The sequence below is a fragment of the Telmatherina bonti genome (assembly GCF_933228915.1).
Source record: "Telmatherina bonti genome assembly, chromosome: 19".
Lineage (NCBI taxonomy): Eukaryota > Metazoa > Chordata > Actinopteri > Atheriniformes > Telmatherinidae > Telmatherina > Telmatherina bonti.
The window spans coordinates 33,849,927-33,875,109 of NC_136617.1; the positions used below are offsets into that span (position 1 = coordinate 33,849,927).

A 25,183-nucleotide genomic window follows, 5' to 3' on the forward strand; every position below is an offset into this window, starting at 1 on the left:
TGACCCATCCTTTCTGAAGTCACCAATACAAATATAATAACCTTACAGATCTAACAATTTCAACAAGTTTTATTCTGATTTTGGCATATTTTACCTAAATACAACTATAAATGTGTGGTTTGGAAACAAAGATTCAGCTTTTAGTGCCGTGTTCCTCGTCGCATGCGGCTCTCTGACTCTTGACTTACGGCCCGGGAAGCAGCCGCTGGCTTTCTGAAAATGCATCTAAACAAGTCATAATGATCCTTAACGCTGCAGTTCTCTCCACTAACAAGAGCTGCAGGCTGCTTGCAGAAACTCTGCTGTCCTAACGGACCTAACTGACCCTGTCAGAGTTGCCAGTTCTGGCTGATTTCAGCATTGATCTCCACCAAAGAACTGCTCCGTCGGTAGCTCCGTATATATAATGAAACAGAAACGCCCACATTCTGGAGACATGATTGTATTTTCACCACATACTGTTGCATAAGACGCCATTACTCCGTGTAATATGTAGGAGAACCATTCCTTGCTAGAAAGCTGAATGTTACTGATTTGGCAACGTAGCAGGATACGTAGCGTGGGAACGCTTTGTTTGAGGGGGGGGGGTGGCTCTCCTCTTGTCTCAGTATGCTGAGTTCAGCTCTTGATGAATTAACAGAGGATCTCTTTAGTTCTGGTTTCCTGTTTTGGTTTGTAGTTTTCCTTGTTTAGTTCTCATGTCTCGGTTCCTGTTCATTAGTTCACCTGGTTTGATTTTCTGATTAGTTTCACCTGTGCTAGTTTCTTCTTCTGTGTATTTATACCCCTTGGTTTGCGTTGTCAGTGGCTGGTTCATTTAGTTAGTTTTGCCCTCACTTTTGTTCATGGAATTAAATCACGTCTACTTTCTGCATCCTGGCTTCCCGACTCCTGCATTCGGGTCCACATCCCCACCGTGACATAATGAACCAGCCACTGACAACGCAAACCAAGGGGTATAAATACACAGAAGAAGAAACTGGACACAGGTGAAACTAATCAGAAAATCAAACCAGGTGAACAGGAACCGAAACGTGAGAACTAAACAAGGAAAACTACAAACCAAAACAGGAAACCAGAACTAAGGAGAAACACAAAACATATCATGACAGTTTTAGTGGAACAAAAAATGTCACATTTTAACATTCAAGGCATTTATTTCTTTTAAAACACGTCTGAAGCATGTCATCACACACATCTGCTGGGTTGACTAGTGTGGTATCAGCTGTGGTATCGGTACACTTAATACCAAGTACGAGTACACACGCTTGGTACTGAACCGATACCGATACCAGAATCTGTATCTAGGGATGCACCCCTAGTTTCAACCCTTTGTTTAAAAGGGAGAACATGGTGTGTGTGTGTGTGTGTGTGTGTGTGTGTGTGTGTGTGTTCAGAAAATTGCCAGCTTCATACTGAAAAGATCTGGCTCTGGTCTCTGATTTCAGGTAGACCACCAGTCCTCTGAACCTGGAGCTGCTCCGCTGGCTCCCTCTCCTCTCCTTCAGGTTTGCTACTTACTGAAACTCCTTCAAAGGAGCTGGTGTTCATGGCTCGGTAGATCTCAGCAGTGATGTCTCTGTTGTTGTAGTTAAAATCTTCTAGACAGTGACCTTTCGCCTTCAGGGGACCCACGGTCTTGTTGAGGGCCAAGGCTAGAGCCCACACGGCATCGTAAGCCAACGGGGCCTCCTGGAAACCCCCCGTTTCTTCTGGATTTTTACCCCCCAGTTTGGACATGAGCTGGGCCAGAAACTCCTGAGACGTCTGAGGAAGAGAAGATGTGAGAAAAGAGTAGAAGAAGTTTGATTGTTGTGCAGAAAACCTTCTTATTAAAATATGAAACATACAGTTTCTTCTGCCCAGAAGGACTGAATCTGCTAAAATGAAAAAAAATACATAACTATGAAAATATGTCATTAAATTATTATGCCAATAAATTAAATATCTTTTTCCTATTGAGAAACCTTTGTGGAAAAAAATCTGTTCATTTTCACAGGTTCTGGTTTACCTTCATTATTAATACTCACATTAAACCTCACATTTATATACTTTTACGTGTTATTTTCATCTAAAATAAAATTTTAAATGCATTTTTATTTTCCTTCCAAGGCCACATGCTACAGAACCAGACGACACCAGTCAGCCTTGGCTGCATAATCCTTCCTGAACCACAGGTGTTTCACCAACAGGTGAGCGGTCTGACCCCAAAGGGGTCATGAGAGGATGACAGTCTATAGTTCAAGTCATGTATTGATGGTCTGATAAAGAAACTGAGTTTGAAGATGGTTTATTTTCAGAAACACATGGTGTTTCTCTTTGGCTGTCTTCCTGTTCTGGACTACTGGGATAACATTTACATGAATATTGACCTGTAGAAATCAATTTCTGGTTATTTTTCCTATTTTTTCATCCAATTAGTTGTAAAATAAAAAACAAAAAAAAAAAAAAAAACATTGTAGTTCCAGTTTGTGGGTTCAGGAGTTTCTCAGATTTTCAGTTCCATCACCTCCTTATCTACTCATTTATCATAGGAAACGCAGCAAAATGACCCAAAATCAGCAACTTAATCCTGTTTACAGACGTTAAAAGACACAAAGGGAACTTTGTGGAATAATAAGTGAGGAATTGTCTTTGTTTTTAAAGGTGAACTAGAGAATTTTTGCAGACTTTCTCAGTGACACGCCTCATATCAACGACTAATGCATCATAAATCTGACCTGTGCTGTGAGATCTCTCCATCCGGTCTTATCTGGACTCTTGTCTTATCGCTGCTTAGTCCCTCCCTTTCTACCTCCAATAATGTCCTCTTGTGTTTCCTTGCAGAATCAGCCAAGGCGAGAGTGAAAAACGGCTGGTGTGTTGCTATGTGTTTACTAGCGTGTGACGCGGTGTAGAAAGTGAAACGGCCTCAGGACGCTGCTGGACGGCAACGCCTTCAGAAAAGCACATAACAGTTGTCATTGTGACATTGAAACAAGTCTAAAAGTTTGAGGATCAGAAAGTTACACTGTTGCTGTTTCTAGTGTACACACTGGCACACAAAATGTTATTTATTTTCTGTTTTGAAGTCATTATAATTTAATCTAATGGAGGTCATCGCCATGTCACTGGAGAAGTCTCATCATGGCAGCTGTTGCCCCAGAATCGTAATCTAATCTTTATAAATCTTAAAATATTGTATCACTGTGCTGCACATGATGGAATAAACTGAACCTTACATATAAAGTATATAGAGTAGAATTTGCACAAATAAATAAAAAGTAGTTAAAGAAAAAAACTGAAAAAAGAAACGAGCTAAGAAGGACAGGTATGGTCAAACGTTGCCCTGATGGTCATGGCCTGGTTGTAAAGTCGTACCATGACCTCGGGGCCCTAAATCTCCTCCCAGAGGGCAGAGACACCTGGTGTTCCAGGTCTGAGCTGACCCTCTGAAGGCTGTGTGTCTTCCTGAGACAGCCGGCGCTGTGCAGCTCGTCCAGGAATACTCCAAACGGAGGAGCGGGAGTGGATGATCAGCACACTTTTCTTCAGATTGATCCTCCTGAGGATTGTCAGAAAGTGGAGACACTGCTGAGCTTCTTCACCACTGCTGAGGTGCCAAAGCTTCACTGGATCCAGTCTGCATCCATATGGACACTCAGAAACCTAAAGCTGGGCAGCGTTCCACCTGCTCCACATTAATGACCATGGACTTTCTTCTGCTGAACGCAACAATCCGTTTCCGGGCTTGGAGAGCGTTGAGACCCAAGTTGTTGTCCGTGCACCACCTCACCAGCGTAGGGTTCTCCTCCCAGAATGACGTCTCAGCAGAGATGAGCCCCACCATGACGGCATGTTATCCGGGTGGGTGCTGGCACGGTCACATGCAGACAAGAAGTCTTAGATGTGTTTCCTCTTTCCACAGACAGGATTCAGGATGAAGCGAGAGGAGTCGGAATGAATGCAACTCTCCGCCGAGGCTGACCTTCATCAAGGATTCTGTTCATCATTTTTATGGACAGAATTTCTAGGTGCAGCTGAGGTGGTGAGGAGATTCGTTTTGGTGATCTCAGGAGTGGCTCTCTGCTCTTTGTGGTGATTAACCAGTGGATCCATGTTCCTACTCTCACCTACAATCACAAGCTGTGGGTAGCGACGGACAGACGGCTGCTCCTCCACATGGAGAGGAGCCAGATGAGGTGGCGCCCCTGGACTTCTCCCTGGTGAGGTGTTTAAGCAAGAGGAGTCCTGAGAGAAGAGGAACGCCTCTTTGTCCCCCAGATTAGCGTTAAGCTTCCGACCCCGCGACCCGACCCCGGATAAACGGCAGAAAATGGATGGTTGGAAAAGGATTTCTATCACTGTGGTGGAATTTATGCGTGTAGTGTAGTTTTAATATGTTACTCATTTATTAAGTTTCTTTTAAGTAGTACAAGATATATATTCTGCATAGTTAGAGTAGTTCAGTAAGCTTGCTTTAGTAGATTCATGCATAAAACTAAGTGTTTTGTTCAAGGCCTGTTTCAGCTTTGACTGTTGTTATCTCCAAGCTAGCAGGTGTTCTGACTCGTGCTGCCAGGCAAAGGTTGTTTGTGTCTGCTTAAAGAACACTGTAGCACTCTGAGCAGGGGCAGAGCTCTCCAGACCTCTCACCCGCAACGTCGGTACATGGTCAATAAATTGAACAGAAAACAGTTGATTTATAGATTTATTTCTCATCGGATAAATTCCACGACAATCACTTATATATTTCTAAAAACATCCCAGCAATGTGATGACTCAGCATTTCTCACCAGGTTGGAGGCTCCTCGCACGGTCTCTGGGTTGAGCATGACAATCTCCGTGGTCACATGACCCTCCACAGCCTCGGTCATCTGCTCCACTGTACAGTTGATGGAGGGATCCTTGATTTTAAACCAGTTGTCTGCGTACCAGCCAATCAGGAACCACACGTACTTTTTCCCAAACAGCTTCTCCTTGTAAACCTGAGGATGAAGCACAGGATCCTGAAACAACATGGACTTTATTGCTAAATCTTTTAATTCATAGATAATAAATCAAATGTTTTCATGTCAAAAGATTTGATACTGTAATTATCTCGTTTTTTGATTTAATCATGAACTTAATCAAGATCCTTTGTATTATTTTCCCATTTTTAATTGTGTGAACAGAAAGGCAGACATATAGAGGTAATAACTACAAGAAGAGAGAGGAGCCCAGTGCATCATGGGACATTTCCCAGCAGCCGCAGATCTAACGGGACGGATCGGGGTCACTAAGTTAACTATAAGATTTATCAGAGAGGAAAGTTTGAAGATGATCAGAAGAGAAGAGAGGCTGGGAACTGGTTCCACAGCTGGAGGTCTGATAACCTCCCGTTCTACATTTAAAACCTCTCGATCAGGCTGCCAAGCTGTTACACTTCTAGAAAGTACGAACAGGTACAGGGATGTGTTGGAAAAAACACTAAACAAACTGCAAATGAGCATTGGATAAAAGCATTCATTTGCTGAGGAGAAGAGTCTGAAGCTCTGGCGGGTTTCTCATCATGTGAAACGTGGCTGAACACCAATTCAAACCCAGTAAAACATAAAAAAAAACACACAATACCCCACACTGTGTGTAGCCTGCTGGGAAAGAATCAGTATTTTACTGGGTCTGTCTCTAGCTGTTAGAGCTGTTACCATGGAAACGTCTACAGATCAGATGCTTAAACAAGGCGAAGACGTTCCAACGAAGATGAATCTGGGAACAGTGATGCTCTTTATGAGCACAGCAACGTTAAATTTCACGAAAGCCTTTGTATTAAAGCTCCCCAGCTCTTTAAACAAAACCGCCAGCTGATCAGATGGCGGTTTTGTTTACCCAGAAATCCTTATTGACAAGTGGAAAACATCTTTCCTGCCCTGAGACGGTGGATGTTTTTATAGCCTACATGTAAATGGCTTTCCAGTGTTTGCAGAGAAGTCTCCTGTAGAGCATCGAGCTGAAAGATGTCTAACCCTGCCAACCTGCTCCTTGTTCATTGCCTTCAGTGTGTGTATACACCTTAGTTTCAGTAATTCTTTGCCAGATTGTTTGTTGTTTCCATGTCCTGTTTGGCTTGTATTTTAATAAACCTTAGCTTCATGCACCTGCCTGCCTCCAGAGTTGTCACTTCCACCTCAAACCATGACCAGTTCACGAGGCATCGGTTCTAATTTAGGCTGACACAGCAAGGACTCATTTAGGCTGATAAAAAGAAAACAAACTTTTCCATTCCAGATGGCATTTCTCCCACATATGCTCCTGTTTACAAGAGAAATGGCCCAACAAGCCATTCGCCAATGTCATCATCTAACCTCGAATAGAAGGTCAGATCACATGACCAGATAATGCAACCAACGTGTTGCACATACATATGCACTGATAGTTGTTACAATACCAGACTTTTACAAGCTACTTATCCAGAAACATGCTCACAGTAAACCCTGATGTTTCACTTTTAGGGGTTTTCATTCTGTTATGACATTGTAATAAACTGAATGAACACTTATCAACTCCACCTGTTCAACATCCTGTTAACCAAAAGTTCTTTTCAGCCAATCACATGGCAGCAAGTCTGCACGTAGCCATGTAGTCATGGTCAGGATGGTCTGACCATGACTAATCCTTAGTCATGGTCAGACTAAGGATTAGGAGAATTTGAGAAACTGCTGATCTACTGGGATTTTCACACAGAGCCACCTCTAGGGGAATGTCTGAAACTAGTAATCCAGTGAGCTGTAGCTCTTAGTTTGCGTCCAAGGAGCAAGGTCCTCCCACTTTGGTTCTGGTCATGCTTGGCTTAAACATGGCCCAGTTTGCCAGAAAGCACCAAGGTTCTGAGACTCCAGAAAGAGTGCCAGAGTCAGAAACGTGTCTGTGTGAGAGCCTCAGCGTAGACATCTGCACATGCTCCCTACCTTCTTCCCATTTTGTTATTTATTTGTGGCAGCGCTGCAGCGCCAATCTGCAGGCCTGGCTTTGATACTACAGCATTTTACCTGGAACTGTGTGGCTGCCTTAGACTGTATATAAAAAGATGGCGGAGCCTCCATGACCTCACCCGTAGGTTTCTGAAGAGCTGAATTGAAGCTCGGTGGGCGGTTCCTACCATCGCCATCTTGGCAGGGGCATGCCTGTTGTCTCGCATGGAAAATACAAATATGGGCAAAGAGGTGGAGCTGAGAGGGGGGCTGTGAGCGTCATGGTAGATGATTGACATCGAGCGAACTCCGAGCTTTCTGTAGCTAAGAGCTAACCGAGCTAACCTGGAGATAACAGGAGCTAACTAGCTAACGGAGGTAAGCGGGCTAAAGCTAAGTCACGTTGCTAAGTTGCTAAATACCGCGGTTGTTCTACGTTCTTCTGACTTGAAGCGGGAGATCGGGTACCTGTCAATCAAAAGGACACGCCCCTAAATATGCCGAATTTCAAAATTAAATTACTTTTAAACGGGTGAGTTAGAAAAAATTCACTCCCCCCACAGTTGTCATGAAGGTAAACCTGACCTGTTAAACCTTAAATGGATTTTTGAACCAGGCTGTAAACATGTTTATTTCTGCTGTGAAGTTGGTCTTTTTAACATGGGAGTCTATGGGGATTTGCTCTGTTTTGCAGCCCCTAGTGGATGAAGGGGGAACTGCAGTTTTATGCACTTCTGCACAGGCTTCACTTTTAATCCCCGGAGGTTGCCGCTTGGTGGCTCCACACCTTTCTGGGAAAGCTTCATTGGTATGAAAACCTTTTTGTAAAGAACTGATGTAGCTTTGAAGCCAGCTGAAAACTTCATGACTTTGCGACTGAGAATGATTAACAAAACATGGCCGTACCTCACAGAAGACTTTCCTGGCCTCCGTCTCATAGAACAGACCAACGATAATTCTGGCGTCTTGCCGCTTGAAAAGGATAAAAGGACAGAATCACACAGTGGATGGAGATAATCACACCGTAAAAATCATCAAAACTGACTTCATAAATACATGTATAAATATCTATAAATATATAGTCATATATATATTTTATAGTTATTTTACAGCTGCCATATGCTCTCATTGTTATATGGCAGCATAAATCTTGACAACAACCAGAATTTCTCCTAAATATTGGACTGTAGACTCACCGACCTCGGTTAGGTAAAGCCTCAGAGCACCTTCTCATCAGCTCCATGATTTAACTTTCAGACGTGATTTCCACATTAACTTTAAATACCCCGTCATCCCCCATCCTCTCTTCATGACCAGTTGTGTTTTATGGAAGTTTTACATGTCTTCCATCTGATGGTGAAGGGTGGAAACAGGATTTTTTTCTCTTTCTGGACTGGTGCTTGTCGCAGTTTTGCAACTTTGGTCCCAGACTCGCCTGACCACCTCTCAAACTTCTCTAATATGACCATCTCTCCAACCTCTTTCTTTATATACTTATGTGTATTAAATGTGTGTCTTATGAATGAACAGTCAAATAACATTATTATATTAACTGTATTAAACTTAATTTTTACTAAAATTATGGTAAATTTAAAAATGTATTCCAACTTTTTATCAATGTGAAATTTCCTTTATAAAACTGGGTCATATTACAGTTCACAATCATCTAATTTCATCTAATTTTATATTAGACATGTATATTTGCTGTCTGTTTCTGTGATCTTACTTATATTTCTCCACCAAAAACTGAAATGTTTATAAAAATATATACATCTTTTTAACAGCTGGAAGCGAACTGGAAAACTCTCCTTGTGGTAACAAGTTATTCTGAGTTATTTTTGTGTTTCCATCAATTCTCCTGATACAAAAACCAAACTGGACCGACATGTTTCCATTGTGGAATTCATGCCACAGTAAAATAAGGCAGGTCTGGAGGAAACACTGGGTCAAACCCAGGGCTAGCATGGTGGACACAGAATTTTATTGTTTTATTAAGACGGTTTCTGATTATCTGAAGGTCTTTAATGAACCTGCAGAAACCAGAGAAGATGTGGCACCTTCAGGTTTTTCACCGCTACAGCAGGGTCAGTAAGAAAACTCTGACGGACGCTAATGTCAATCCCAGCCTCTTTCACCCTCTCTTCCAGGTCATCCAGAGTCTGAAAAACACACAAAACCATACCATGAACCATGAACCATGAGCCAAGATACAGAACAGCAGAGGCGGGAAACACGATAACAGGAAACACAGACATAGTCTAGTTCAGTTCCCTGGATGAGTAAAGCAGTCCTACGAAGTAGCAAAGTCCCAGGAATTACAGAAGCACAGAGTACAGAGGTAAGCAGGTGAAGTCAGGACCACCTGGTAGAGAAATCCAAAGGTTTGACAGGTTTTCTGTAGTTTGGAAACTGACTGAACAACAAATTACAACAACGACCAAAGTAGAATCTCAGGAAAACTGCCAAGAGTTTAACATTTCTTAAAGAGGACTTTAAGAAGTTCATGACTCACTGATGTGAAAACTTCTGTTGTTTGCTGAATGGTGGCAATCTTAGTCCATTTCCACTTGTTGAAGAGCTGCACTCTTGTGGGGTTGTGTAGCGTGGCAGAAGGATGGGTGCGGAAGAAGGTTGGAAAACGCTGACGATTGGACAGTGCAGGAGAGCTGGAGCCATACGACAGCTGGAGCAGGAAGGACAGACAGACATCGTAAAGCTCCTGACACGCAATGCCAGAACAACAACAGTTAATCAACCATTCACACACACACTCACTCCTGGGGACTGTGTAGAGTAATCAATTCAGCAATCATGCATGTCTTTGTACGGTGGGAGGAAGCCGGAGTACCCGGAGAGAACCCACGCATACACGGGGAGAACATGGAAACTCACACAGAAAAACCACTGACCAAACCTCGCCCCAGTCGAGGGAGAGAAAGGAAAAAAAACTGGTATTTATTGTTATAATAATGATAATAATGATGATGATGATGATGATAAGTGTTATTACAGAGGGCATGCTATGGAAGAGGATGACCTGAGGGAAGGGAGGAGGTGGAAATGTGCAGGAGACCTGAAACGTGAGGGGGGTGGGGGGGTATTTGAAGGTGTGCAGGAAGATTTCAAGTTCTATTCCTGACTGAAGTGGGAACCAGTGGTGGACTGGAGAAATGTGGTGAAAGGAGGGAGTTATGTCGATGACGCAAGCAGCTGAATTCTGGACCATGATGAGGATTTTTCTGAAGGAGACCCAAGAGACAGAGCTGAGCTGTAGTACTCTGTGTGGGAGGTGACGAGGCTGTAAATAGAGGCAGTGGTGGGGGGTTGTGTAGATGGAAATATGCAGAGTGAGAAACATGACTGATGTGAGCATTAATGATCAGGAGTTATCATAGATACACAGATTCTTAACCTGAAGGGAAGTGGAAACAGAGGAGGAGCAGGAATTAACTCGTTATTAAACCAGGTATTTCACGCGGTTTTTAACCAGGAATGTAACCTGTTAATTAACCAGGTCTTTAACCTGGCTTTTAACTAGGTATATAACCAGTTATTTAACGCAGTGTTAAATCACCAGGAATATAACCAGGTATTGTTTTTACGCTGCACTTTGGTCAAACGCTTCAAACATTTCTATCTAACTTCTACATCCGATGTGACGATTCGCTTCACGGTGAAATAAGGAACTGGCAGCTTTAAACACACAACGTCGCTGATTCAGCAAAGAAACGCAAAAAGATTAAAAGAGAGAAAACAAGAGTCGTAAGATGGTCTTTTACTGGCTGGAGAGAGCCAACAGGTCAGGTAGGATGCAGGATGGATGCTGGATTAGCCGTCTGAGGGGAAAATGGCAAAAGTTCTGTAGTTTGTCTTTAACTTTCAGTTTTTCCTAAAGTTTTTTCCAGTCAAACACTTTAACTGTGCAAATATCAAATAATGAAATTTGGTTTTCATCTTTTCCACTTTGTGGTTTTTTTTGACAGTCTGACAAACATGTGGGACACATTCAGACTGATTGGAAAGCTGATTCCTCCTTATCAAGAAAAAATGCATAAACTTGTTGGTTGATGCTTTTAAAGCAGCAGTCTGTAAAACATGAGGTAGAGAAGGAGAGGATATTTGAGAAGTGCTCGTTTTTGACCCTTTTGACTTGCTTCCTGGTAGTTCCACTAAGGATCAGCTGGATCGTGTGTTTCCTCCACCTGGACTCTGCCCTGCGACGTTCCGAACTGCTCCAGCCCTGTCATCGAGTCAGGACTCATGCTTGGTTTCGAGTTGTCTGGTCTTTTGAAGAAGAGATGAAGCCGAGAGTTGAGCTCCTCTGCATCCGTAGAGTCAGAAGGACAGAGTTGGTTGAAGGTCACAGAGAACTGGCTGGCAGTGAAGGAGTCTGCAGGCGGTCATCCTCGTCCCGGTCTTTCACTCTGAGACTCTTCACTACGGCTCGCTTCAGTACAGAGCAGCTGACAGGGAGGAGATTAATGCAGTTCTGCTCAGAGAAGCCCAGAGAAGGAAGAAAGATGGATTTTTATGCATTTTTAATGTTGCAATAACAGGAATATTTAATGTCTTGAGGGCCGTGTGATGTACTGGTGACAGTCTCTCAGCGTGGACGATGTGAGGAGCGGCCAGGAAGATGGACTGAAGTCTGTATAACATGATGGATGAGCTCACGGGGTTTTTTCTCCGACCTTCGGGTGAATGTACCCAGTTGTGAGGAATAAATGTGGAAACTCTGAAGACAGATATAGTGGTGCAGTGAAACAGAGTCAGAGGACATCTGACTGATTGCTATCAGATTAATAAACACACCCCACGCTGGATTCCAACTTGCCTGTTGGAGCTGAAGTCTTGGCTGTAAAGGGACGGTCACTGGTTTTGCTCCAAAGGGACTGGACATTAAAGATTATTACAGGAGGTAATGGAGTCGGGGAAAACCACCCCTGCACCACCTCTTCTTCTTCTTTTCTAGTCCCGCATAAACAGCAGGAGGTCCTAGAAAAATGGGAACTTGAAATCCATTTTTGAAGAACAGGCTCAAAACTCACCTTTTTAACTTGGATTTTAATTAGTATTTACTATATTAGTCTGGACATTTAATTTATTTATTTGTACCCAATTCTTTTTAGGGATTTTCTTTTTTTAATTAATCTGCTTTTATAATCTTTATTGTAATGTTTTTAATTGAAATATTTCTTGTTTTATTATTCATTCATTCATTCATTTTCCAAACCGCTTATTCCAATTCAGGGTTGCGGGGAAGCTGGAGCCTATCCCAGCTGGCTTTGGGCGACAGGCAGGGTACACCCTGGACAGCTCGCCAGTCCATCGCAGGGCCATTATTGTTTTATTATTACTACTATTTTATTTTATTTTATTTTTAATGTATTTTATCAATTTTTGGATATTTTCCGGTGTTTCCTCAGAGGGAGCCCTCTGCACCGGGGGTCATAATGACCATGGCTGCAGGGGCGCCTTTCATGGCTTTGGTCCGTAACGGTGCCCCTGGTACTGTGGTCTGATCGACTCCTGGTGCAGATGGCTCCTGCGATGGTGTTCCTTACCAGGCTCATCTGTGCTCAGCAATAAATAACTAGGTAGGTGCATGCATCATGTTTAAGAGTACTGCTGAAATAGATGTTATTTGGGTGTGTGTATGAGTGTGTATGCGTCTGAATGTGAGAAGGGAGGGGATGATGAATTTTCTTTGTTGTGTTTACTTTTTATATCATGTAAAGCACATTGTGTTGCATTTTATTGTAGAAAAAGTGTTTTATAAATAAAGTTTGATTTGATTTGATCTACTACTACTTCTAAGATCCCAATTTTCAGCGAGTAATCTGGTGTGCCATCTAGAAATTTGCCCATGGGGCTGAACCACAGTGATCTGGGTGATTGGTCTTCTTCTCTAGGTTGTGTGTGTTCACGAGAAGAAAGCCATGGGCACCTTCACTGCTCAGATGGAAGAAGACGTTTTGCTAACATGTCACACAAGACATGCTCAAACAGAAGCCTTTCTGTGTGGAGTTTGCATGTTCTCCCCGTGTATGTGTGGGTTCTCTCCAGGTACTCCGGCTTCCTCCCACCATCCAAACACATGTTAGGTTAACTGGTTACTCCAAATTGCCCACAGGAGTGAGTGTGAGTGGTTGTGTGTCTCTGTGTGTCCCTGCGATGGACTGGCGAGCTGTCCAGGGTGTACCCCGCCTTTCACCCAAAGACTGCTGGGATAGGCTCCAGCTTCCCTGCAACGCTTCATTGGATTGAGCGGTTAGGATAATGAATGAACTAGACGGCAATGGATGGATTTTTTTGGGGAATCACACAGTGTTGCAAAAACGTCTCAATTTGTGACGGGACTGCTGGATAAACAAGGCCCAGCATGACGGGGATTTGCTACCAGGCTTCTGCTGATAGGAGCGTCTTTTCCTACAATCAAGGACCGCGTTTCCGATCCTGAGAAGCTGTAAGTAAAACCGAATTACCCAAAAAACGTTGCTGGTTTTGTTTTGATTAAGCTAAAACATCCAAGTGATAAAGAATAGATGTAGACGTAGATGGCACTGTGGTACATTGCCACATGTACGCCTGTTAACAGGAACGTTACCGACTATAAACGGCAAGTGAAATAACGTTATTTCGGACTATAGCTGGAAAGCGAGCATTGACCAGACAGATACGTTCTGCTGCCTTTGTTGCTGCAGGTTTTTCACTCTCGATTTTGGGGTCTGGTTTGGACTCGAACATGTACAGCTGTATGATGTTGGCATTATTTCCATAGCAACTACTTTAGTTTGTTTTTTCTGCCCTTGTTTTTGTAAAGAAAACTGATGTGCAGACGCCTGACAACCACGCCTGGCAGGTGACCAATCAGACGCAGCCCTTAGGTGCATTCTCTTTGTGCTTGTTTCTGACAGCGGCACATTGGAGAGGATTAATGTGAAATAAATGAAGGGATTTATGAAAAATGCTTTATTAATTCTTGCCCTTCTGGACTTGCATATTAAAATAAATGAGCCTGAAAAGTGCAGAGCAGAGCCCCTTTAAGCACACGCATCACTTTAAAACACACTAAAATCAGATGAAAAACATGAAACAATCTTGAAAACACAAACACAATTTCTCTTCCTCTCCTCATCCACCCCTCCAGTTATTCCAGAAGAACTCCGACGTTCTCAGACTCACTGAAAAGGAATCTGTCTGGAAGTCTGCTGTGATGGAGACCTTCTCCGGGAGATGACCTGTCAGCCTCCTGTACTGGCATTTCCTCTGAGATCAACGCTTTTATTTCAGAGCTAGATCTGCGTTTATTTCTCTCCTGTCAGCATAAAGGTCAGAAGCATGACAGGAACCTCTTCATTACGGCCCGCTGACATTCAGCATCCTCCTGTTTCAGCGGTTCTCCAGACATCTAAATGTGTGTGATTATTTTCCTTACCACGATGAGGTTCCACATGCGAGCAGCTTCTGCCACCAGCGTCGACACGGAGCTGCAGCCGGGCATCAACACCACCTTAATGGGCTCCGTGTACAGAAGATCATACAGTAACTTGGTGGCCTCGCCTGGATCACACTGAGGAAAACACAGACACACGACTGAATACATCACATTAAACCAAAATCAGACTGCTGTTTGATGGCTGTTTGCTTCTCAGGATAAAGGCGGGAGACAGTGAAGCCTATGTGAGGCCAGAAGTTGACGAGGAAGACATGAAGATGCTCATTCATTTCCATACTCAGGCGGGAAAACAACTATTTAACTCTTTTCTTCCAGCAACGTAAAAGTTTTGTTACATGGATCACTACGGAAACCTGACAAATGAAATGAGCTGATATGACTGTCAGGTTCCCGTGAGATTACAGGAAATGTGAACAACAAATATCTAAACCATGAACGACCAACTTCTAAAAAGAAAAGGATGTAAATGATTCTCATTCACTCATTTTATTACAAATACACATAAACATATTATCAGATGTTGAAACTTTTACATTTTACTGTTTCATTTTTAATCTGATGGCAGCAATTAAAAGTGTCAGAGTTACTTATGTGTGTAAAGTTGTATTATAGGATGGATTACCATAAGCAGAATACATAAATGAATGGACTGGTGGCCATTACTTTCTGTCCTAGCCCACCTCTTTATTGTTTTTTATTGTTTGACTATCTGGAGGAGAATAACACATATAATGTAGTTTACTGTTAGAAGATAATCTACTGATCCTTTCTTTCAGATTTTCTGATCATATGAAATCTTACTGTAAAACCACACAGCACATAAAGTTAGCATTTACTACCACTCAACATCCAAAACCTTTTCAGCATCAAATTTTAAAATACATTTGATGAGAACTACAAGGAAGAGTTTTTGCGTGTCTTTAGACTTGTACTGTTTTCAGACAGCCTGATCCTCAAAGTGCTTTATAGTGAAGAGCAGGGGGTCCAGTGTCGGTCCTGAGAGCTGATGTCCTGCAGGTTTTCAGTGCGTCTGCACTCAAACACACCTGACTCAAAGGCATGCAACAGCCCATGCAGTTCTGCACAATCACTCGTTCATTTGAGTCAGGTGCGTTGGAGCAGGGATACATAGGAAACCTACAGAAGAGTGGCTCTCAAGGACCAGAGCTGGACACCCTTGGTCTAGTAGGAAGGAGAGGTCCCAATTTTTCAAACATGTTTTTTTTCCTTTGTTGCTTGAGTCAACTGTTGTCCCATGCCAGTTTATTTGTTGGCCATTTTGAATTTATGTAAATGAAAACAATTTATGTCATGAAAACAATTATAAAAAACTCCTAGACCAGACATAAAGACAAATAAAATTTTCTGATCATTTTGACCCTAGGAATCAAATGGAAAGGTAATTTAAATAAGGAGAACCCCTTGTTCTGGTGGTGACCTATCCGTAGGCAGCATTTCTTACTGATGCTGGGAAAACAGTTCAGGTCCGACTATCTCCATCAGTATGTGATAAATGGTACCGTCACAGTCGATGAAAAATCAATAAGTAATTTAAATGATAATGGAAGTGATGTAGGGAGGGAACCAGCCTCACACAGGACGTATAGGAATGAAGGAAATAACTTAAAATAAATGAAAAAACTCGAACAAGGCAGGGTTAACTTGTTCACGCAGGGAGTCGTCCGCCTTCATCATGAAGCTAGACCAACACTCTTATGCTGGAACATGGTGTTCATTATGGACAATCCATGACGAGCACAGAAGTCCAATAACAAAACACCATTTGGGTTCAGAGGGGGGGGACCATGCCTCCCAATCACTCCCCTCCAGGTCTCACTGTCATTGCCCACGTGAGCATTGAAGTCCCCCAGCAGAACAATGGAGTCCCCAGAAGGAGCACCCTCCAGCACTCCCTCCAAGGACTCCAGAAAGGGTGGGTACTCTGAACTGCTGTTCGGTGCATAAGCACAGACAACAGTCAGGACCCGTCCCCCCACCCGGAGGCGGAGGGAAACTACCCTTTCATCCACCGGGGTAAACCCCAATGTGCAGGCACCAAGCTGGGGGCTGATGAGAATGCCCACACCTGCTCGGCGCCTCTCACCATGAGCAACTCCAGAGTGGAAGAAGGTCCAGCCCCTCTCGAGGGTACTGGTTCCAGAGCCCAAGCCATGCGTCGAGGTGAGTCCAACTATATCTAGCTGGAACCGCTCAACCTCGCGCACAAGCTCAGGCTCCTTCCCCACCAGAGAGGTGACGTTCCACGTCCCTAGAGCCAGCTTCTGCAGCCGGGGATCGGACCGCCAGGGTCCCCGCCCCTTGCTGCCGCCCAGCTCACATTGCACCCGAACCCTACGGCTCCTCCCGCAGATGGTGAGCCCACGGGAGGTTGTTTACTACTAGTAAAAGAAAAATTGCAATATATTGTCTTGATATAGTATCCTGAAATATCGCAATATATTCACCACATTTTTGCCAGAACACACTCTATGCATCTAAAGACCCATTTATGCTTCCTTATGTACGTAGATGGCAACATCCATTTCAAACGTGTCATCAGTGTTTGGGGCAACATGTTACAAAAGTAATTAATCCATTTTCTACAATCATTTAGCAGACACTTTTATCCAAAACACTTTTTTTTAACTGTCATTAGACCAAACGCTTCCCTCTGTTACCCGAGCCGTGTTTGTCCAGTGTGAAGTTCTGATCTGTTAAAGTGCTGCCTGTATTCACTGACTGTGTGTGTGTGTGTGTGTGTGTGCGTGTGCGTGTGCGTGTCTGTGTTCCTTGTCTGGAAACGTTGCCATAGAGATGGATGTGAGTGAGGTAACTACAGACTTTATAGAATAAAACAAGATGGTTCAGAACATCCTGGAGTTTTTCTTCCACTGAAATTCTTTTATTTGACTTCACAGATCAGTAGAAGAAACCTGTCTGTCTGGTATATCAGCTGATCAGTCTGATTGATCAGCTGCTGTGTGGAATCATTGTGTTATCAGAGATCTGAAAATGCTGATGGCTACAAGATTATATTTCATAACAACAGAGACTTAAGCTGGACGTTAGATCTGAAGGGGCGGTTCTTCCAGGAAAGTTTTAATAGATTTATCTCATCACAGCACGACCTCATCACAGCATGACCTCATCACAGCATGACCTCATCACAGCATGACCTCATCACAGCATGACCTCATCGCAGCACGACCTCATCGCAGCACGACCTCATCGCAGCACGACCTCATCGCAGCACGACCTCATCGCAGCATGACCTCATCGCAGCATGACCTCATTACAGCATGACCTCATTACAGCATGACCTCATCACAGCATGACCTCATCACAGCATGACCTCATTACAGCATGACCTCATTACAGCATGACCTCATTACAGCATGACCTCATTACAGCATGACCTCATCACAGCATGACCTCATCACAGCATGACCTCATCACAGCATGACCTCATTGCAGCACGACCTCATCGCAGCATGACCTCATCACAGCACGACCTCATCACAGCATGACCTCATCACAGCATGACCTCATCACAGCATGACCTCATCGCAGCACGACCTCATCGCAGCACGACCTCATCGCAGCATGACCTCATCGCAGCATGACCTCATCGCAGCATGACCTCATTACAGCACGACCTCATCACAGCATGACCTCATCACAGCATGACCTCATTACAGCATGACCTCATCACAGCATGACCTCATTACAGCATGACCTCATTACAGCATGACCTCATTACAGCATGACCTCATCACAGCATGACCTCATTGCAGCACGACCTCATCGCAGCATGACCTCATCGCAGCACGACCTCATCGCAGCATGACCTCATCACAGCATGACCTCATCACAGCATGACCTCATCACAGCATGACCTCATCGCAGCACGACCTCATCGCAGCATGACCTCATCGCAGCACGACCTCATCGCAGCATGACCTCATTGCAGCACGACCTCATCGCAGCATGACCTCATCACAGCATGACCTCATCACAGCATGACCTCATTGCAGCACGACCTCATCGCAGCATGACCTCATCGCAGCACGACCTCATCGCAGCATGACCTCATTGCAGCACGACCTCATCGCAGCATGACCTCATCACAGCATGACCTCATCGCAGCATGACCTCAATCGCAGCACGACCTCATCGCAGCATGACCTCATCACAGCATGACCTCATCGCAGCATGACCTCATCGCAGCATGACCTCATCACAGCATGACCTCATCGCAGCATGACCTCATCGCAGCACGACCTCATCACAGCATGACCTCATCGCAGCATGACCTCATCAGCATGACCTCATTGCAGCACGACCTCATTGCAGCACGACCTCATCGCAGCACGACCTCATCGCAGCATGACCTCATCGCAGCACGACCTTATCGCAGCATGACCTCATCACAGCATGACCTCATCACAGCATGACCTCATCGCAGCATGACCTCATCGCAGCATGACCTCATCGCAGCATGACCTCATCGCAGCATGACCTCATCGCAGCACGACCTCATCGCAGCATGACCTCATCGCAGCATGACCTCATTACAGCACGACCTTATCGCAGCATGACCTCATCACAGCATGACCTCATTGCAGCACGACCTCATCGCAGCATGACCTCATCACAGCATGACCTCATCGCAGCATGACCTCATCGCAGCATGACCTCATCGCAGCATGACCTCATCGCAGCATGACCTCATCGCAGCACGACCGCATCGCAGCACGACCTCATCGCAGCATGACCTCATCGCAGCATGACCTCATCGCAGCACGACCTCATTGCAGCATGACCTCATCGCAGCACGACCTCATCACAGCATGACCTCATCGCAGCATGACCTCATCGCAGCATGACCTCGTCGCAGCATGACCTCATCGCAGCACGACCTCATCACAGCATGACCTCATCGCAGCATGACCTCATCGCAGCATGACCTCATCGCAGCATGACCTCATCGCAGCATGACCTCATCGCAGCATGACCTCATCGCAGCACGACCTCATCGCAGCACGACCTCATCGCAGCATGACCTCATCGCAGCATGACCTCATCGCAGCATGACCTCATCGCAGCATGACCTCATTGCAGGATGACCTCATCGCAGCACGACCTCATCACAGCATGACCTCATCGCAGCATGACCTCATCGCAGCACGACCTCATCGCAGCATGACCTCATCGCAGCACGACCTCATCGCAGCACGACCTCATCGCAGCATGACCTCATTACAGCACGACCTCATTGCAGGATGACCTCATCGCAGCATGACCTCATCGCAGCATGACCTCATCGCAGCATGACCTCATCGCAGCACGACCTCATCGCAGCACGACCTCATCGCAGCACGACCTCATCGCAGCATGACCTCATCGCAGCACGACCTCATCGCAGCATGACCTCATCGCAGCATGACCTCATCGCAGCACGACCTCATCGCAGCACGACCTCATTGCAGGATGACCTCATCGCAGCATGACCTCATCGCAGCATGACCTCATCGCAGCACGACCTCATCGCAGCACGACCTCATCGCAGCATGACCTCATCGCAGCATGACCTCATCGCAGCACGACCTCATCGCAGCATGACCTCATTGCAGGATGACCTCATCGCAGCATGACCTCATCGCAGCATGACCTCATCGCAGCACGACCTCATCGCAGCACGACCTCATCGCAGCATGACCTCATCGCAGCATGACCTCATCGCAGCACGACCTCATCGCAGCACGACCTCATCGCAGCACGACCTCATCGCAGCATGACCTCATCGCAGCACGACCTCATCGCAGCACGACCTCATCGCAGCATGACCTCATCGCAGCACGACCTCATCACAGCATGACCTCATTACAGCACGACCTCATTGCAGGATGACCTCATCGCAGCATGACCTCATCGCAGCACGACCTCATCGCAGCACGACCTCATCGCAGCATGACCTCATCGCAGCATGACCTCATCACAGCATGACCTCATCACAGCATGACCTCATCGCAGCACGACCTCATCGCAGCACGACCTCATCGCAGCACGACCTCATCGCAGCATGACCTCATCGCAGCACGACCTCATTGCAGGATGACCTCATCGCAGCACGACCTCATCGCAGCATGACCTCATCGCAGCATGACCTCATCGCAGCACGACCTCATCGCAGCATGACCTCATCGCAGCATGACCTCATCGCAGCATGACCTCATCGCAGCACGACCTCATTACAGCATGACCTCATTACAGCATGACCTCATCGCAGCACGACCCCATTACAGCATGACCTCATTACAGCATGACCTCATCACAGCATGACCTCATTACAGCACAACCTCATTACAGCATGACCTCATCACAGCATGACCTCATCACAGCATGACCTCATTACAGCATGACCTCATCGCAGCACAACCTCATCCCAGCACGACCTCATTGCAGCATGACCTCATCACAGCATGACCTCATTGCAGCATGACCTCATCGCAGCACGACCTCATCACAGCATGACCTCATCGCAGCATGACCTCATCGCAGCATGACCTCATCACAGCTTCCTTCATGCAACTGGTGGATCTAACAGTAAGATATGTTTTCTCCTGCAGACTGGAGCATCTGCACTGTGTATCTTCCATGTATTTTCACAGTAAATTAGGAAACAGCTAAGTAGAGTAATAAGTAGTTAGATTACTTTTAAAATGCAGCAATGAGTAAAGTAATCTCATGACAATCTATAGAAGTAATATATAAGTAATTGTCGGGACTTTATTTGAGTAACGCCCCCAACACTGAATATTGTCATAAACCACTGTCCTCATACTTCCATGCGTCTTTTATGTTAGTCAGTTCATCCACTAGTGGGCAGTGTGGAGTTCAGTGTTCACTTCTGCATTTTAGCATCGGATGGTAGCTGTAGTTGCAGACACACTCACTCAGGCTGTGTCTCAATTCAGGGTCTAAACACTTTGAAATGCGGATTCACCGGTTGCATAAGGCGCATACACACATATTTGTTCCAGCAGACAAGCTGGGACGACAGCAGCATTGTCTCCAATAACCAGTAAAGAGTTTAATTACATCATGTTTCTGACCAGGATTATTTTTCACTGAAGTTAAAATCAGCTTGACAGGATGGCTGTCAGCCAGAGGAAAGCCTGTCTGGGCCGCCTCCTCCACATGTTTATCATTTAGACAAACAAGTAAATAAAAATAACTAAAATGAAAAATCACTGGCACCATTTTCTGTCATTTTACAAAAATATTTTTTGTGTTTTTTGTGGAAGAATGGGATCAGTAATTAGATAAACCTGGCATATATAGCTGCTGGGCCATCACATTTCACTAACAGTAAGATCACTTGGAGTGTGCCGGAGACATAGAACACTTGGCAGCCTACGCAGTCTGCACACTTTGAAGCGTACAGACCCTAAATTGGGACACAGCTTCAGTCTCGCTTCATATTCTTCTCTTTTTCAAGACATTAGGCAAAGCTGCCTGATTTGTCTTTAACCTATTTTTATCATATTTCACACAATCCTTTGCAAGGTGTGAGTATTGCAGACTGATGCTTTGTGATCAGCCAGCTGGCCGAGTACACTACATTATTTTAGTGAGACTCCTCTCAGATCTCTGAAACTCTTGTTCATCTATCCGTGTCCATTTCTTGAGAGATGTTGCTCTCAAGAAAATTTTATTAATTTTACACAATCATATCCTCTCTGATTTTTTTCCCTCTTTTAAATCATGATTGATGATAATAAGCTTTTTCTCATAAATTGGATATTTAACTTGGTTAAATATTGGATTCACAAGTGTAAATTTACAAATACCAAGCCACTCTGTTCTGTTTTTATCTATGACATGGACCAATACACAGCCTTAATTAAAAACTCCTGAAACACTGAATTACTGAGAAAGTACAACTTGAGTTGTCAGAAGTTTGTGCTCTTACAGAAGACTACGTTACCCAGAGTGCACCAGGCCTCCTGTAGTTCAGCTCTGTCAGTTGCATAAATGTAGTTTTTGTGGTCCTGACAGCACAAGCGTAGCACCGTAAGGGCAAAAAGTGCCATTCATGTCTCATCCTGTGTTAATCATGTGTCAGGGTTCACATAACCAGACACCTGCATGGACACACACAGACATACAAATCACCAATGACAAATCCATTACATTCTTATGACTCCCCATTATGAAGTCCTGAACATCTTCTGGCCACCCATGTTTAAAGATCTAGCTCTGCCACTGGACTCCTTCCTGAGACCAGTTTGTCCTTGGAGACCTAACTAGGAGCTAATGTCCCGAACGGCTCTAAGGTTTACAGGCTTCTAAAACCCCTCCACCACCATAAGGTGGTAATTCACAGAGGAGTTACGTTTGTTTTGGTTTTTTACTTTATTAAATTTTAGTTTGTTTAACTTGGAAGAAGCACAAAATGTAAATGTTTAGTTTAAACTCTCAAGATGGAAAGAAAAATTGACGGTGATCTTAGAAGTTCTGGTGGCTCATATCGTGTCAGCAGAGATGTATTTCGGACCAGAACCCTTCAGTGTATACCAGTACCAAAGTTTAGAACAAATAGAGTTAACCTTAAATAAACTAATATTTCATATCTAAAAACAGCTTTGGGTTCATAAAGGTGAGTCAGTATGTGGTTTGTTGTTTATCATTCTAAAAGCTTCAGGGAAGCAGCTGGCTCTTATGCTGCATAGCCACTCCCTTAAGGCATGGACGGGTCCTTCATGATACCGTTGGTCCTGGTCCAGAACCAGCTGGTGAAGAAGTCCCTGATGGATGGCAGGCTAAATCCAGGAACTTTCTGTGCAGGTCCACCACCGGCTGCAAGGCCTTCCTTCCTGCTGTAGTGCAAGGTGATGGATGAGGTCAGGATGACCTTATTGGTGGGCCTTTTTTCCAATGCCTGCTGTAGTGTTGACCCACTTGCTCTGCACCAGATCTCCAGTTCTTCTACCTCTGGTTTGTGCGTTAAGATTAATTTCACCTCTACTGTGTCTGCAAATTTAACAGTGAAAACCTGACTATTATTTGTTTTCTCCATGATTTTCCAGATGCTATTCCACATAGTCCAGGGGTTGTTGGTGGAAAAGTGACCCTGTACTTTTAGAGGATAGTTGGCTTTGGCTCTTTTTAACTCCTGCATCCACATTCCTCCTCATTGTTCTCAGTGCAGCTTAATCTACCAATCTGAATGCAGTCCAGCTTTGTCTAGACAGAGCTAAGACATTGCAGGTCTGTTGCTATCCTCAGCTCGATGAGCCATCCATCCAGTGTTCGATGAAAGCGAGACAACATGGCTGTTGTTGGTCTGGACAGCAGATATTTTCACCACATTGATCCACCCACCCATCCAGCCATCCATCCGTCCATCCACCCACCCATCCGTCCATCCGTCCATCCATCCATCCGTCCATCCACCCACCCATCCAGCCATCCATCCGTCCATCCACCCACCCACCCATCCATCCATCCACCCACCCATCCATCCGTCCATCCATACATCCACCCACCCACCCATCCATCCATCCATCCATCTACCCATCCATCCATCCATCCATCCACCCATCCATCTAACATCCATCTACCCATCCATCCATCCATATGTCCATACATCCATCCATCCACCCAGCCATCTACCCATCTATCCAACTATCCATCCATCCATCCATCCACCTATCCATCCATCCATCCATCTATTGACCCATCCATCCATCCATCCATTTATCAAACTATTCATCCATTCATCCATCCATCCATCCAATCCATCGTCCATCCATCCATCATCCCATCTGTCCATCCATCCATCCATCCATCCATCCGTCCATCCATCCATCCATCCATCCATCATCCCATCTGTCCATCCATCCATCCATCCATCCATCTGTCCATCCATCCATCCATCCATCCATCCATGCATCTATCTACCCATCCATCCATCTATCCATCCATCCATCCATCCACCGATACATCCATACATCCATCAATCGACCCATCCATCCATCCATCCATCATCCCATCTGTCTATCCATCCATCTATCCATCCATCCGTCCATCCATCCATCCATCCATCCATCCATCCATCCATCCATCATCCCATCTGTCCATCCATCCATCCATCCATCCATCCATTCGTCTGTCCGTCCATCCATCCATCCATCCATCCATCCATCCATCCATCCATCCATCCATCCATCTATCATTCCTCCATCCATCCGTTCGTCCGTCCGCCCATCCGCCTCTTGTTTATGTAATAATACAAGGTGTTTCATTTTTCTTTCTTAGAGCAAAGTCAGTGTTTTGGTTTAACTGCAGTTGCCATGGTGTCTGTTGTTATGCCAACCTCTATATTCCAGCTACCCTCCCACCCCCACCTTCAGCTTCCCAAACAGATATATATGAAATGAAAATCCATCAGAGTGACACTTCATTATATTTTCCTCATTAAAGCAGTGCAGATATAAACAGCATCAGAGGAGATAAAAGCTCAGTGGTGATTTTTAGCTGCAGAAAGACAAAGGAAAAAAACGTCTGTGTGACACCCAGGCTATTAATAAAGCTGAAACATCTATTTGATGAATTGCGTCTGAAGGGAAACAAAGATGAGCTGTCAGTCAGCGGTGCAGGGGTAAAACAAATCCTGTAATCCCTGATCTCTTATTTCCATTATTTCTAATCATGATTATTTTAAAAGCACAAAATGTAATCAACCATAACCCTGAAATCACCAAAGTCATTTTATGTAAGGTAGAATGAT

General features: G+C 44.7%; 1 protein-coding gene across 1 annotated transcript in view; it reads right to left on the reverse strand.

Moving 5' to 3' along the window:
- gabbr1b (gamma-aminobutyric acid (GABA) B receptor, 1b) overlaps positions 1–25,183 on the reverse strand; it is a gene marked incomplete at both ends in the record, with an annotated part of 71,008 nt that overhangs the window by 37,994 nt on the left and 7,831 nt on the right. Inside the window, 6 exons of the mRNA XM_079258384.1 lie at positions 1,522–1,767; positions 4,776–4,967; positions 7,836–7,901; positions 8,987–9,088; positions 9,442–9,612; positions 14,368–14,502. Coding sequence (XP_079114510.1) covers positions 1,522–1,767; positions 4,776–4,967; positions 7,836–7,901; positions 8,987–9,088; positions 9,442–9,612; positions 14,368–14,502 — 912 coding nt within the window. The remainder of the gene's footprint in view (positions 1–1,521; positions 1,768–4,775; positions 4,968–7,835; positions 7,902–8,986; positions 9,089–9,441; positions 9,613–14,367; positions 14,503–25,183) is intronic.